Source organism: Myotis daubentonii, chromosome 9 (assembly GCF_963259705.1).
Source record: "Myotis daubentonii chromosome 9, mMyoDau2.1, whole genome shotgun sequence".
Classification (NCBI taxonomy): domain Eukaryota; kingdom Metazoa; phylum Chordata; class Mammalia; order Chiroptera; family Vespertilionidae; genus Myotis; species Myotis daubentonii.
The window spans coordinates 31067056-31083453 of record NC_081848.1 but is presented as its reverse complement, the minus strand read 5'-3'; the positions used below and the strand labels follow the sequence as shown (position 1 = coordinate 31083453).

Genomic DNA, 16398 nt, shown 5'->3' with positions numbered 1-16398 from the left:
GTTTGCTGATTTATTGATGATTGCCATTCTGACAGGTGTGAGGTAATATCTCATTGTGGTTTTAATTTGCATCTCTCTGATGATTAGTGATGTTGAGCATCTTTTCATGTGTCTATTGGCCATCTGTATGCCCTCTTTGAAGAAGTGTCTATTCAGGTCCTTTGTTCACTTTTTAATTGGATTGTTTGTTTTTTGGTGTTGATTTTTATAAGTTCTTTCTAATGTTGGATATTAACCCCTCATCAGATTTATCAGAGAATATGTTTTCCCATTTAGTGGGTTATTTTTTCATTTTGTTGATGGTTTCCTTTGCTGTGTAATAACTTTTTAGTATGATTTAGTCCTATTGTTTATTTTTTCTTTTGTTGCCCTTACCTGAGGAGATATATCAGAAAAAAATATTGCTATGAGAAATGTCTGAGATTTTACTGCCTATGTTTTTCATGTGATTTTTTTGTGTGGTTTTGTGTCTAGCATTTAAGTATTTAATCCATTTTTAGTTTATCCTTGTGTGTGGTGTAAGAAGGTGGTGTAGTTTAATTTTTTTGCATGTATCTGTCCAATTTTCTCAACTTATTTAGGGCTTTTGTTTGTTAGGAATTTTTTGATTACTGCTTCAATTTCACTAATTGCAGTCTGTCCATTTAGATCCTCTGATTCTTCTTGATTCAGTTTTGGGAGGTTGCATGTTTCTTGGAAGGTATCCATTTTGTCCAGATTGTCCAATTTACTGGCATATAGTTGTTCATAATATATATATATATATATATATATATATATATATATATATATATATATATTTTTACAATCCTTTGTATTTCTTTGGTGTCAGTTTTATTTTTCCTCTTTCATTTTTGATTTTAATTATTTGGGTCCTCTCATTTTCTTAATGAGTCTGGTTAAAGGTTTGTCAATCTTGTTTATCCTTTCAAAGAATCAACTCTTGATTTCATTGATCTTTTGTATTTTTCTTTTTAGACTATTATTTCTGCTCTGATCTTTATTACTACTTTCCTTCTACTCACTTTGGGCTTTGTTGTTCTTTTTCAAGTTCATTGAAATATAAAGTTAGGTTGTTTGAGCTTTTTCTTGTTTCTTGAGATAGGCCTGTAATGCTATGAATTTCCCTCTTAGGATTGCTTTCCCTGTGTTCCACAGATTTTGAGTTGTTGTATTCTCATTTTCATTTGTTTCAAGGTATCTTTTAATTTATTCCTTGATCTTCCTGTTACCCATTCATTGCTTAGTAACATGTTGTTTAGTCTCCAAGTCTTTGTGTGTTTTTAAGTTTTTTTTTTTCTTGTGATTGATTTCAAGTTTCATAGCATTATGGTCAGAGAAGACGCTTGATATGATTTCAATCTTTTTAAATTTATTGAGACTTGTTCTGTGTCCTAACATGTGGTCTATCCTAGAAAATGTTTCAGGTGCACTTGAAAAGAATATATATTCTGCTGCTTTTTTTTCTCTTATTGGTGTGTTTCAAAGTGAAAAAGTTTTAAAATTTGATGAAGTAAAGTTTATCAATTTTTCTTTCATAAATCATACTTTTAATCAGTCACCAAGATTTTTCTGTTATATTTTCTTTTGAAATTTTATGGTTTTTAGCGCTTACATTTAGGTCTGTGATCAATTTTGAGTTAATTTTTTGTGTACGGTATAAGGTAATGTCTAAACTCATTTTTTCTTCTTTCTTTTTTTTTTTTGCATGTGAATATCCAGTTGTTTCAGCTTCATTTGTTGAAAAGACCATTCTTTACCTCATTGAATTATTTTGGTAGCTTTGTTGAGAAATCAAAGTATCATCAATGTAAGGACTTATTTGTAAATTTTCCATTTTGTTCTATTGATCTACATGACACACAGTATTGATCATTATAGTTTTATAGTAGGTTTTCAAACTGGATAGTGTACTTTGTTTTTCTTTTTTAAAAACTAGCAATTCTAGGTCCTTTGCATTTTCATATAAATTTTAGGATCAGCCTATCAATTTCTACAAAAAATCCTACAGGGATTTTGGTAGTTACTGGGTTGAATTTATAGATAATTTGGAGAGAATTGCAGCCTTGACAATATTGAGTCTTCAAATTCAATGAACATAGTACACTCTTCATTTATTTAGATCTTCTTTAAGTTCTATGAGCAACTTAGTTCTAGTTTTCAGTGTATAAGGCTTGCACTCTTAAATTTTAAAGTATTTTTTGGATGCTATTGTGAATAGAATTTTATTTCTATATTGTTTGCTGCTAGTATATAGAAATTCAATTGATTTTTGTATATTGACTTTGCATCCTATGAACTTTCTAAACTCATTTATTGGAGGGGGATGAGAGAGGAAAAAAAGAGAGAAAGCTTGGGAGAGGGAGAGAAGTGCTATTCTATTCTTTGGCATCTTCTACACATAGAGGTGGGCAGTGGTAGGTCCCTAATCATGGTTTATTGTTTTCTTTGTTCTATAATGAAGCTAGAGGTTGGAAATTACCATCCCAATAGATTTTAGCAATTTAGAGTCTCTGATTGCAGGGGCTTCAGGCTTGTCCCCACTCCATGGTAGACTCTGATGAACATGAGGAAGTGAAGGCTATAGTTGAATTTAGTTTAAGAAACACACAGGACAGACTGACACCATTCTAAAAGAAAACTGCTTGGTTTGCTGAATTATTTAAGAGTATGAAGGGTGGAAGAGAGAGTGTTCCGAAGCCAGGAAAATGAAATCAAGTCTTTCCCAGAACTCCCCACGGTGCGCACTCCTCCCTCAGTACTTCACTTCCTTCTGCCTCCTTGGCTTGCTGACCCTCCGCACCTACATTTCTCTGGTTTCCCTTTTAGTAATAACCAAAAAGGAATGTGTACTACTCAGCAACTTACAGGGCAATGATCATTTCTGACTAGTTAGTGAACTGCCTCCAGCAAGTCAGCCTCTGCATCCATTGGCGACTCGAAGGGTGTGTATTCCTCCAACTGAGATTGAACTCCCTGATGGGTGGGTCACACTTTCTGGCCAGTGGCTGTTCCCACCACCCTTCATTCTTGGAACTTAGTGCAAACACTGCTCCTTCTAAAGCCTTTTCTTCTGCTCTCATAGGAAGTATCCTCTCCCTTCTTTGAACACCCTCCACCATTACCTGCACTTCTTTCATGGACTTACCACTTTATGCTTTGCAGCAAAATGAATTGTGTCCATATCTCATTTCTTTCACTAGATTTTGAACTCTGAAAGGCTCAAGGATATGGTAACGACAGTTAGAAAAATGAGATTTGCAGAGTGGGCCCCACAAGTATTCAAGAGGATTTATTGAACTCATGTGATCAGAAGTATCCATAGCAACTCAAAATTAGCAAGAGATTTCCCAGCCTTATTTCTAACTAGTCAATTTTGATGATTAGGTAGATTGATCACAGTCCAATTTGGGGTCCTGAGTAACATGTAGACCATATCCACATGTTAAAAAGTGATTCCCAGACCTCTCCTGGAGAAACGCAAGTCAGAGGAAGATTCTGATTGAGTTTTGTTTGTTTGAAGACACGTACCTGTCCTGCCTTATTGTGATCTTGGAAAGCAAAGTTCTAGCAGGATTCTGGCTTTCCCACCAGGGCTAGCCAATATAGCCATTAATAGACAAGGAAGTTTTTTGGAAAGAGATCAGAGGAAGGTTATAGAAAAGTGAACTCAGGGCCTGTAGGGACAAGGCTCTCATTTACTATTTACCGTATGCCCGGGCATCTCCCCTCACACCACAAAGTTCAAAGGAAAAACACAGTGACAAGGATGGCCATTTTGGAATCCATTTATATTATCAGTGTTATTTTACTCTGGGCTTCATCTAGCTCCACACCAGCCTCTGGGACCGCATCAGACTGTCTGAACATTCATGGCTTCCTTGGGCCACGTGTAGGTGTCCAGTGTAAAGGAGTCATAGTCTGGAGTGTAGACCAGGGATCTTATAAAAGCCTCCTTGTCCTTGGGCTCCGGGTAGTAGGAGGCCAAATTGTGTTTGTACGCGAAGTCAAGAACCTAGGGAAAAAGATCTTTGGCTGAGGAACTGGATCGAAGGAGAAACCTGCCTAAGGACCCTTCTTTGGGGGCCAGTGGAAGGGAATATACCCTAACGAACCAGGTGTGTGTGTGCTGCTCATGAGCTGGGACCCACTGGAGAGGAAAGATGTTGAGCTTTCTGTCCAAACCATTAAGCTGGTTTGGCTCAGTGGCTAGAGTGTCAGTCTGCGGACTGAAGGGTCCCCAATTCAATTCTGGTCAAGGGCACAGGCCCAGGTTGCGAGCTGGTCAAACCCTCACCAGTGGGGACCCTCACCCCATGGAGGTTTGGCCAGCCTGGGTGAGGGGCTGATGGTTGTTTTCAGGCTGGCGACACCCCCTTTAGGTTCGGGGGGTCCCCACTGGGTTGCCTGGCCAGTCTAGGTGAGGGGCTGAGGGCCATTTTCAGGCTGGCCAAGCCCGCCAGTGACGGAAGCTCCCAGTCTCTCCTTTTTTTCTTTTTTTAATTCTGGGATTTATTTACCTCCTATAATTGAAACTTTGTAGCCTTGAGAGGAGCTCAGAGCAGGCCAGGGTGGGTGGGAGGGAAGCCTCCTGCTTACTCCAGCTCCGTGGCCACGGCTGGCTGAAAGCAGGTATCTGGGGTTTATTTATCTTCTATAATTGAAACTTTGTTGCCTTCAGTGGAGCTCAGAGCCAGCCGCGGCAGGCGGGAAGCTTGGCTTCCTCCATCACTGGAGCAACCAAGACTCCTGCTTGCTCTAGCTCCGTGGCTGCTGGCCACCATCTTGGTTGGGTTAATTTGCATATAGTCGCTCTGATTGGATGGTGGGCGTGGCTTAAGGCATAACGAAGGTGTGGTCAATTTGCATGTTTGTCTCTCTCTCTCTCTCTCTCTCTCTCTCTCTATATATATATATATATATATTTTTTTTTTTTTTAAAGAAGTCTTACACTAAAGTCTGCCTCTGCTTCTAAATGCATTGTTAATCCAAATATCCCCAAAGGAAGAAACTGGACATGGGATAGCTGGACTCTGAGTTGGAATGTTGGTCATGAGGGTTGATTCTGGATCCTGCACTGGACAAGTCATGGGGAGTGACGTTACTGTGCAATGCATTTTCTGAAATTATTTTTAAAACTGATTATAGAAAATGTAAATTATATATACTAATAGAAGTAATAGTATAATAATCCTCATGTATTCATCATCTAGATTCAACAGTTATCAATGTTGGGTCAGTGTTCATTGCACCATGTTCTGATTCTTTGAAAACCTATCATCTCTGCATGGTCTCTAGGGTGGAACTTTTCCTTGAAATGTTCCATGAACCTGATCAGCCCATGGCCACTCATTCTGAGAGAAAGGAAAGGAATGAACACCTACTCTGGCCAGGAAGGCACTGAGTGTGGAATTCTGTTTTAAAATTTTCCAGAACTCTGGGAGAGAGGAATTACTGGGCCTTTGGAAAAAAGAGGAAACTGAGATTCAGGGAAGTGATGTATTGGCCCCAGGTGATTCTGCTGCTGATTGGAAGAGCTGGGACCCCACTGCTTGAGCTCTTTCCATGATGCTATGCAAGTTGTCCTTTCTGTATAAATGGGTACTTATGATTCATTAAAAAAAATTCCACCCACATTCCGGTCCACAAAACTTCGGACTTTGATGGCCTTTCTGCCTGGTGTTTGAGTGGAAAGTCAGGATCATTCCCAGAACTGGCCTGAGTGGGTGTTGGGGGTAGGGCTGGAGCTGCAGGCAGGAGTTTGTCACTCAGCCTCTGGGCTGTATGCAGTCCAGCCCAAGGAGCTCGGGTTGTCGCCACACCCCCTCAGTCCTTCTGAAGTCACAGAGACAGTGGATGAGCCTCTCTACCCGTATCGTAGGGAGTAGGGTTCTCCTTACTTTGACGGCGATTCTCAGAGACACGTCTCGGATGGTATTGAGTGGTGGGTACAGTCTCCCCTGGGACAGATGATGTTCAGAGACCTCGTGGGCAATTTTCTGGGGAGAGAGAACCAAGAGGAAGAAGCTCAGTTTCCGCCTTCCCAGAACAAGCCCAACCCATCACACCGAAGACTCCTCTCCCAGGTCACACAGGAAGGCTCTAGCAACCATGTTTCTGCACAATGGGGGGATTTGCTTTCAGGCCGACTTCAAGCACGACCTGACTATTTCCAACCAGTGGGAGTTTCAAACAGCCCTGCCCACAGCCATAGGACACACCACCACCACTGACTGTAGCAATGAGAAGAAACACAAGTACAGAATACGGGAGACAGAACCACAGCACAGAGCTGTAGCTAGTGTTGACATAGTTTGGGGGAGGCTGGAAACCCTAGGAGACATCTCTGCATGGCTACACAGAGCTGACACTCGAAGACCAAGACATAGGAAGAAGAAACCTGGTGGTAACTGGTGGGACTCAGGAATGGGGCCAAGTAGGGCTGCATTTGGTCTCTCTCCAGTGCCATGGGGAGGGGGTGTGAGTGGATTCGGAGATCAAGTAGAGTCTTTGGAGCTTGTGGGCACAAACAGAGACATTTCTATGCCTCAGAGTCAGGTTAAATGTGAAGTGCCCACCATTTAGGAAGCACTTGATAAATAATAACTGTAACTGTAATGATCAGTGAGCATTATTATGAAGGGTGCTGTCATTCTTAAAGAATTCTTTCATTGTTTTCACTGTGTCTAGTAAAGATTGCTTCTGGGAGCTTTTCTAGGGAGATACCTGTAGCAGGGGCATCCCATGCCTCTAGACCTGTGCTCAAGATCCGGTACTCAGAGCAGGCAAACCAGACATGCAGTCCATCCCCTTCCTTACAGACAGCTGCCCTAGTGGGGCTTATTCTGCCAGCAGTTTCCCCAGTGACGTGGCCCAGACCTGGGACTGGAAGAACCCATTGCCTGTCATGGTTCGCAGGCCCACAGTTTCAGACGTCTTAGGTGGCATCTCCTCTGTACTAGGCATCTAGATGGCCACTGCTGGGTGCCAGGGAGCAGTACAAGGTATGTCTCCTTACTGCCAGCGCCCCCTGTTGGCACCCCTCCCATTGACTATTTCCTTTCCCCCCATTAAAAACCCTGTGTGTGTTTTGAGAGAAGTTCAAGCCTCACAGTGGTTTTGAGAGAAGCTTGAGGTCCAGGCCCTTTGCCATCCATTGCCAGAGTTGGCAGCAGGTGAGCAGAAGAGACCAGAGGAGGAATCTTTGGGGGCCCCATGTAAGACCTGGGGTAGATAACAGGTCCTATGGGGAGGATTGAGAGTGATACCTCTGCTGTCAGGAGGAAGATCTCATCTGGGATGTGCCGGATCCCGCCGGCGATGACTCCCAGCGCCACTCCAGGGAACACATAGGCGTTGTTTCCCTGGCCCGGAATGAAGGTCCTGCCGTCTTCCAGAGTCACGTTCTCAAAAGGACTTCCGCTGGCAAAGATCCCTCGGCCCTGGAGGCAGGAAGAAAGTCAGAGACGAACTGGAGATCGGTTTCGGGCAGCAGTGGTGGCCTAGTCTTATGTCTCAATGCTGGACCTTCCTTCATCCTCTCCCCAATGCTCAGCATCATGCCGAGCACACTGCACTCATTCATGATCTTAGCCCCACTGTTACCTGGTAGAACCAAGAAACTGCTGAGAGGTGGAAGTGTACCTTTTTCACCTGTCACTTCCTGGGAGGGCCAACCCAGGACCTGACAGTTACATATGTGACCTTGCGTCTGGTTAAAGCTCTGTGTTATTAGAAGACCCGTGAGCAGTGTAGCTCAATGGGAAGAGCTTGGGCTTTGGAGTCAGACCTGAGTTTGAGGGTCAGCTCCAGCTCCTTATTGTCTCTGTGCCCTTGGGCAAGTTACTTCATCTTTCTGAACCTCAGTTTGATCATCAGCAATGTGGGGACTTTTTTCACCCTCAGAGGGTTACTCATAGTTATTGCTACTATGTCCTCTCAGCCTGGGGAGGGAAGGACTCCTTGCTGACCTCGGTGACCTGGTAGCACTTCTCAGCTGTGCACTCGGCCTTGCTGGTGGGGTTGCTCAGGGCAAAGATGATAGGGCGCTCATGGAAGGAGGCCATGTCCCTCAGAATCTGCTCCGTGAAGGCTCCTGCGATGGCAGCAACACCTACAGGGGAAAAGGTGGGTAGTGGGGATGCCCATCTGTATAAACAGCCCATTCCCCTCCTGGTGGTAGGGTGGGGGAGTGAGGTGCAACATGAAAGACTCATGAGTCTTGGGGATGGCATCTGACACAGGGGTGGGGGGAGCAGAGAGAAAAGGGTCCTTCTGGTTGAGCTGGCTGAGACCTCCTGTTGATCCCTGAGGACCACTGGTCTAGTTCAGGGCCATACCCAGGTAGGGTGCACCCGTGAAGGCATTTCTGGACCTTGTCCTTTATTGTAGGCTACTCCTGCCATACAGGGAGGGAGGCCAGGGTCCCTGCCTGAGAGAAGGAATGCTCATTTCATCCTGGTTAGAGAGACCAGCTCTGCGCTCTTCCACAGTACTGTACAACTGCATCTTTAAGCCCCTTGATGCCTTGATGCCTTGGTTCTATGGTGTTTATACAGTAGTCGCTCAATAAAAGTCTTGGTATTGAATTAGACATGGGATAGGGGAAAGAGCTGTGTTTCCATGGGCCACTTACGCCTCTTTGCTGAGCCTCAGTCCCCACCTGCAATCAAGAGGGTTAGCTGGGCTGGGCAGTGAGCTGCCTCCCTCCTCCTACCTATGATGGCCGTGGGCTTCACCAGCCTCACCACCTCCTCCAGGGAGTTCACTTCAGGATGGTCCTGGGCAAACATCTCCTTCTCATGGTTTAGGTGGCTTCTTCCCTGCAGGAAAAGGAAGAACTCGAAGCAGCTGTGGTGAGAACCTCTAGGGAGGGGCATGGATGCATTTGGAGACTTGGAGCATTTCCCGCTGAGCCCCGTGCTTTGGTCTGAGCCATCAGGAGCCTTGGGACCTGCCCTCTTGATCATATTTCCTGGCAGAACTGAAGGTAGAACTTAAGGATTTTTAGTGTGTGTGTGTGTGTGTGTGTGTGTGTGTGTGTGTGTGTGTGTGTGTGTATGGTGCTTTTATTTAACCCAAACCATCTATGGAGAATCTCTAAAGCCCATCTTGGAACTGCTGGGTCTTGGCTTCCTGGGCCAGAACAGAGAGGCTCTCAGGAAATGCGTGAGTCTGACCAAGACCCCTGGCCCCAAGGCATCCAGCACCCAGGTCCAATTGACAGACGGGGCCTGAGGGAACGAATCTGCATGCATTTTATGAGCCATTAACCTCCCTGTGAACAATACCAGGCCAAGGTCCAGAACAGGCTTACAATGGCTGGCTACACCGCCAGATCAGCCAGATTGCTTCTGTTTCACCTAACAGGAGTCGGTGGGTGACAGGCTGGTAAATGGGTACAAACGTTTCTGATGACCCATTTGGGTTGCTCTCCTCATGAAGAGTGAAGGGATCAGCTTGAGAGATCTTTTAGTAGGGGTGGCTCAATGGGGTTAGCAAAATGATGTTGAAAGATGGGCAAGAGGGAAGTGTGGCAGCCTCTACCTGTGCCTAGATTATGCTTTGGAATGACCTGGGGTGGGAGGAGGTGTCTCCAGGCCTCAGTTCCTTCCAGCAGTAACCTGGCTCTATATGGAACAATAGGAAGGTCAGTTTATACTAAGGGGTCTCTGCTATTCTTGGTTGGTGGTCCCACATACTTTCCCTGTCCCTATCTCTGTTTTTTTTGTGTGTGTTTGTGTTTTTTTTTAATCTCTCACTGACATTCTGTGTTAGTGACATTCTGGGAATAAAAACGTGGAACTCTTGAGTGAAGTCCCAAGGGAGGAGGTCATCTGATTGTGCCCCTCACCACATCCCCGTCAGAAGCTGGACTGTCTCTCTCCCATTCACTCTTTCACTCATACGTCAAACATTAGTTATGCACCTACCATATGCCAGACTTTGACATAAGACTACAGAGACTAGTGGGGAGACAGACTAGTAAAGGGGCAACTGCCCTATAATGTGCTAAGTGCAATTTATGGGGAGGGGGCTAAATGAGTATAGATGTAGTAAATTGAGACCTAGATGCTCAGAGGAAGCTTCTTGGAGGAGGTAACATTTGAGCTAACCCAGCAGGTTAAGGAGGAAATGGATGGGACGTGTGGAATTGAGAGTGGGTGTGAGGGAAAAGAGAAGGGCATTTCAAGCAGAGGAACAAAATATGCAAATATGTGGAACAGAGCGTGTGTTACTTTTGGACATGATTCATTATGGCTGGAGGTTAGTACAGGCAGGGAGTGGTGGGAGATAGGGCCGGATGGGGCACACATACACACACTTGCACACACATTCAAAGCTGTTGGACAGAAGCGATTAAGGCTACTTTACAATGAGTCTTTTGCTTTGGAGTCTTTTGTCCTCTATTCTGTCTGAGCAGTTTGTCCCTTGGAGACCTCATCCTGTCTACTTCCAATAGCTGAAGGTGTCAGGAAGCCTCCAGGTCTGCAAACTGACAGTACCTTGACAATAAGTCCTTTGGAATCCACCATCCAGATCTTCTTCTTGGCCTCTGCCTTGGGTATGCCTTCTTTCTCTAGGGCCATGACAAGGAGGTGGGCGATGCCCATGGCTGCCTGGGAGGTATCAAAGGGTGAATGCTCAGACATAGGGCAAACAACTACTCAGCATTTACCAGATGTTTCACCAAGATGCTGTCTCCTTCCCCCTTACTTTCAGGAGACCCAGTTAAGTCCTTGCCTCGAGTCATCAAATGCTGGGGCCCAGGCTGCTGCAATGATCACAACGCACCTGTGATTCTTCCTCTTTTCAGAACCCCAGAGCACTTCCCGACTTGACACCCCACCACCCACTATTTTTTTCCCCCTTAAATATATTTTTATTGATTTCAGAGAGGAAGAGAGAGGGAGAGAGAGATAGAAACATCAATGATGAGAGAGAATCATTGATCGGCTGCCTCCTGCATGCCCCACACTGGGGACTTGAGCCGGTAACCCAGGCATGTGCCCTTGACTGGAATCGAACCTGGGACCCTTCAGTCCACAGGCCAACACTCTATCCACTGAGCCAAACCAGCTAGGGCAAACCACCACCCATTCTTATTCTCCGACTGGAACAACAGTAGAGAGCCCCTGATGGCACCTACCTCACCTGCACCTTGGAAAACGAACATGTGATTGGAGAGCTTGTTCTTGGTGATTCTCAGAGCAGCCAGGATCCCTGCCACAGCGACGGCGGCTGTGCCTGCAACAGAATGGACTGAGGTCAACCTCTGGCGACTGGGTCTCAACCCCTAAGAGAAGACTTGGCAGAGTTTCCCACACCTAGAATTTGTGGTGGGACAAGCCACTTTTCTAAGCCCTTTTAGAAGTTAAGCCTGAAGGGATGAAGGGTTTTAAAGCAAATCCATGCCCTCTTCAGCAGATGATTGTTATTTTGTAACAATCTTCTCCTGATTGTTACTCAATCCTGGGAGAGAAGATCAGAGTCAGGTGCTGCTATGACCATCATTTATAAATGAAATGACAAGGACAAATATAATGAAACCCCCAATAAAGTGTAAGAAATTCTTTGTTTAAGGTAAACAATAACCATATTAAAAACAAGGCTGCAAACTATGAGACATTAAGTGACCATATGATCTGAGCTGTCTATCTTATCCACCAAGTCATAAGGTTGGCTGGGCCCAGAAGCATACCATCATCAAATGGCATGAGCAGCTCAGAAGGTTTAAGTTCCATGAGCAGGTGGCTCAGATTTGCTTAACACCTACTCCTGCTGCGTGACTTCTTCTCTCTCAATCCACACCTAAGACCCCAAAAGGAATTCCTCATGACCAGCTGACCAAGGAGAAAATAACTTGGACTTGATGGCAGTATATATTCTTAATGATCTGCTACTATCAACTACAAGTGTATGGTTGTAGTTTCACAGCCCCAATATAAAGGTAGCCCTAAGGGTATTGGTGAAGGAAATCTTTCCTGTGCACATGACTTCAAATCACAAACTTGGTTGTCCACTTTGGTCCAAGAGTTGGCTAGGTCCTCACTAGTTCATGGGCAGTTGCTAATGGTTTAGCTCAGGGGTCCTCAAACTATGGCCCGCAGGCCACATGTGGCCCTCCAAAAACATTTATCCGGCCTGCTGGGTGTTTTTGCCGCCTCTGCCTGTTGCTTAGCAGCCGACTCATCCCGGGCCCGCAGTGCGCATGTGTGGAATGTGCGCATGTGTGGAATGTGCGCCACAATCTCCGACTCCCCTCCTTCTCTCTGTCTCTCGACTCCTCCTCTCAGTCTCGGGTGTGATCAGACGAGTCACAAGCTTGCCTGTGCAGAGCCTGCTGCTGCCTGAGGATTGAGGTAAGAACAAGTTAGGATTTATTTTTTTTGGAAGTTAGGAGGTCTATTTTTTATTTTTTTTTATTTTGCAGTTAGTAGGGCCTTTTTTTTGAAGTTATGGGAGCCTTTTTTTTTTGAAGTTTTGTTTTTTTTACTTCAAAATAAGGTATGTGCAGTGTGCATAGGAATTTGTTCATAGTTTTGTTTTTTTTTAAACTATAGTCCGGCCCTCTAACGGTCTGAGGGACAGTGAACTGAACCCCTGTTTAAAAAGTTTGAGGACCCCTGGTTTAGCTGGATGGTCAGGGATTTAAAAAAGAACAAAACAGTAAGATTGGTGATGAGGAAGTCTGGTGTGTGTGTGGGTGTATGGACCTCTTGAAATGGGTACAGAGTGTGAAGATATTTGTGCCCCATATGAAAGGTAACCATAGGGCATAATGAGACTAGGTTCTTAATAATCAGGTGGACAGCATGGCATGTCCTGTGTATGTCAGCATCTTTCCCCAGTCACCTAGAGTTTGTTCAACAAGTTTATGTACAAAGTAGTCATGGTGACAAGGATGGAGGCTTTGCATGGACTTCCTCTCACTACTGTGACTGCCAAACGATTAACCTGTCAATGGCAGAGACCAAGCTCCTGATATGGCACCATTCCCTGGGAGGACCATCCAGCTGGCAGCAGAATGATTACATTGGACTCCTTTGATTATAGACAGGAAAGAGATTTGTCCTCATGGGATAAACTTGTATTTTGGATATGGATTTTCCTTCCCTGTCCATAATGCTCTGTCAGTGCCATCATCTGTGGATGTTTGGAATGCCTGTTCACCATCCTGATATATTCCAGACAACAAGGCTTCTTTCTAATCAAGGAATTCATTTCAGAGTAACAGAAGTGAAGCGATAGGCTCAGACCCTTGGATTCAGTGGTCTTGACATGTACTCTCTCACCCAGGAGCAGCTGGCCTCAAAGATCAGTAGAATGGGCTACTGAAGACTTACTTAAGACTTAGTTCAGGTAACACTCTATGAAGAAGGTAAGGTTCTGTTTTACAGAATGCAATATAGAATTTGACTTAGCAAACAATGTATTGTGCTTCTTCTCCCACAGCCAGAATGCTTGCTTCTGGAACTCAAGGGGTTGAAGTGGGAGTGGCTCCTCTCACCATTTCACCTAATAACTCACTTGCAGAATTTTTGGTTTTTGTTTTGTTAATCCTCACTTGAGGATATTTCCCCCATTTTATTTTAGAGAGTGGATGTGAGGAAGAGACAGAGTGTGAGAACGAGAGTGAGTGAGAGAGAGGGAGAGAGGGAGAGAGAGAGAGAGAGAGAGAGAGAGAGAGAGAGAGAGAGAAACATTGATGTGAGGGAGACACATGCATTGGTTGCCTCCTGCACATGCCTGGGCAAGGGCCAGGGATTGAACCTGCAAAGGAGAAAGAGAGAGGGAGAGGGAGAGGGAGAGAGATATAGTGACATAATTGATCGGCTGCCTTCTGCACGCCCCACACTGGGGTTTGAGCCCGCAACCTGAACATATGCTCTGACCGGGAATTGAACTGTGACCTCCTAGTTCATAGGTCGATGCTCAACCACTGAGCCATGCCAGCTGGGCTCATTCTTAAATTTCTTTAACATTCAGCACCACAGGACCACATTTATTCAAATCAATCTCCTAAGTTTGTATATGAGGTTTATCTCCAGTCTTGTCTGTGTCCCAACAATAGATGGCAAATTTCTTGATTTGGGGAGCTGTGCCTGCACAGTCTGGGTCCCTCAGCAGGCAGACTCCATCAAGGGCTGTGGCTGGGAATGGCGCCTCAAGAATACTCTGGGCGCCTCAAGGGTACACTGGCCACCTCTGCCATCTTGGCTTCTGACGGTGAGCCCCCTTTATATATTTTAATGTAAAGATATTTATTTAATCCTATTTTTGCAACCCACACCCTCATTCTTTTGACATTGTTTCTGTAAATGCTGACTCTGACTAATATGTAGCTTGTAGATAAACAGCACACTTGCATTAGCATCCTACGAACTAATTGCAGAAGATACAGACTCTGACCTTCAGTCACCCCAGTTCCAGGAGATTTGCTGACCTTCAAAGGTAAAGGAGAATGTATAACCAGAACGACAAAGACCAGGATGACGCACACCAGACCATCACTTGGCCAGTTTTGAGATCCTTATGGGAATGGACTATGCTGGCCTGCACATAGAGAACTCTACAATCCCCGCCCATTGATTTCTTCGTTCTGCTTTCCCTCTCCCTCCCTATAAAAAGCTCTGTCTGTCCTGAAATGTTGAGATGGGCTTTGGACAAGAGTCTCCCATCTTCTCGAGAGGCTGGCACGCAAATGAACCTCTTTCTTTTTTAACCAGCACCTGCCTTACCAGGTTGGCCTTCAGGCAGTTGGACCTTGGTTCCGTTTTCACTATTGTCCCCATTTTACAGATTAGGAAAATGAGGCACAGAGCAGTTTGTTGAGTGGTTCAAGATCACATAACAGAATGAAGCTTTGAACCGAGGGAATCAGGCTCTAGGGCTTCTGCTCATAATCCCTGAACTACACTTCATTGTGTTAGTAAGAAGGAGGAAAACCTTAAATAGTCTACATATCATGATTCTAATTATAAAAAACATACACAGAAAATCTGGAAGGAACTACAAAATACTAATGGTTGCAGGGTGGGAGTATGAGTGAATTTTCGTTTTCTGTTTTCCAGGGGGTTTGTTTTTGTTAGCTCAGGGTGGAGCCTTCTCCCAGAACATGGGTTGGATTTATGCCTAGCTTAGAGGCTGTGTGGTGGGCTGAGACAGGGGGCACAGCAAACCCTCAGAGTCTAATGAATGCACATTCATCATTGCAGATAGCAGAAGGCAGGACCCGAGGCAGGAACATACTCCCCAGGCTCTCAGCCTTCACACACCTATGGCCTGGAGGGACTGCTGAAATGTCAGCCGGATCCAGAGTCAGGGCTGAGGACCTCAGGGGCTTTCTAACACTGTCTGAAGGTCCCAAAGGAGCCCAGTGTGCATTTCATGAAGGCCTATCAGGCGAAGGCACCACCGTGGAAGACAGATGAATCAAACCTGGTCCCTGCACTCAGGTATCTCCCAGTTTATACAAATAACTGTAACACAGAGGTCATTGTTTCAAACCATTGCATTTCTTCATTTATCAATTAAGCATAGATTATCTACCAGACTCTAGGGCAGCGGTCGCCAACTGGTGGTGCACGGACCACTAGTGGTCTGTGAGTATCCGAAAGGTTGGCGACTGCCGGTTTAAGGAAACCTTTGGAGGGTACTGAGGATACCATTGGTAACAAGATAGGTTCATTCCTGCTTCAGGAAGAAAGAAGCTACTAAATGAGTGTAAGTGTGATGACTGTTACAGAGTTGTTCATGATGCTCTTTTTGTCAGTTTACATGTAGAAAGGTATACTATCACTATCAGCCCACCTTTGCAGCTTCATCACTCTGCATGCACCCTATGTGCCAGTTGCATCGTTCACCATTCCCTAAGAGGCCACATCCATTTTTTCCACTTTTGTGTTTTGCCCCTGCTGTTTCCATGAGAGAGAAACATTGATAGGTTGCCTCATGCATTGATTGATCCCCTTCCTGGGATCAAATCCTCAACCTGGGTATGTGCTTGACTATGAATCAAACTCACGACTCTTCAGTGTGCAGGATGATGCTCTAACCACTAAGCACACCTGCCAGGGCTCTGATATCTACTTTTAAAATATATATGTGTATTTTAAAAAAAATATTTTTATTGATTGCAAAGAGGAAGAGAGAGGGACAGAGAGATAGAAATATCAATGATGAGAGAGAATCATTGATCGGCTGCCTCCTGCATGCCCTTTACTGGGGATTGAACCCACTACCTAGGCATGAACACTGACCAGGAATTGAATCGTGACCTCCTGGTTCATAGGTCGATGCTCAACCACTGAGCCACACGGGCTGCACTGATGTCTACTTTTTATCTAAGCTGGGCTATGTCATGGCCAGGCTGATCACTGCACTGCATTTAAAAGG

The 16398-nt window shown here is 44.9% G+C and overlaps 1 protein-coding gene across 1 annotated transcript in view; it reads right to left on the bottom strand.

The window, feature by feature from the left end:
• Positions 1 to 3772: 3772 nt before the first annotated feature.
• ME3 (malic enzyme 3) overlaps positions 3773 to 16398 on the bottom strand; it is a 176234-nt gene continuing 163608 nt past the window's right edge. The window contains exons 9-15 of the mRNA XM_059708202.1: positions 11150 to 11247; positions 10506 to 10619; positions 8717 to 8822; positions 7971 to 8113; positions 7269 to 7442; positions 5901 to 5999; positions 3773 to 4015 (exon numbers count right to left, since the gene is read on the bottom strand). Coding sequence (XP_059564185.1) covers positions 3854 to 4015; positions 5901 to 5999; positions 7269 to 7442; positions 7971 to 8113; positions 8717 to 8822; positions 10506 to 10619; positions 11150 to 11247 — 896 coding nt within the window. The 3' untranslated portion in view covers positions 3773 to 3853. The remainder of the gene's footprint in view (positions 4016 to 5900; positions 6000 to 7268; positions 7443 to 7970; positions 8114 to 8716; positions 8823 to 10505; positions 10620 to 11149; positions 11248 to 16398) is intronic.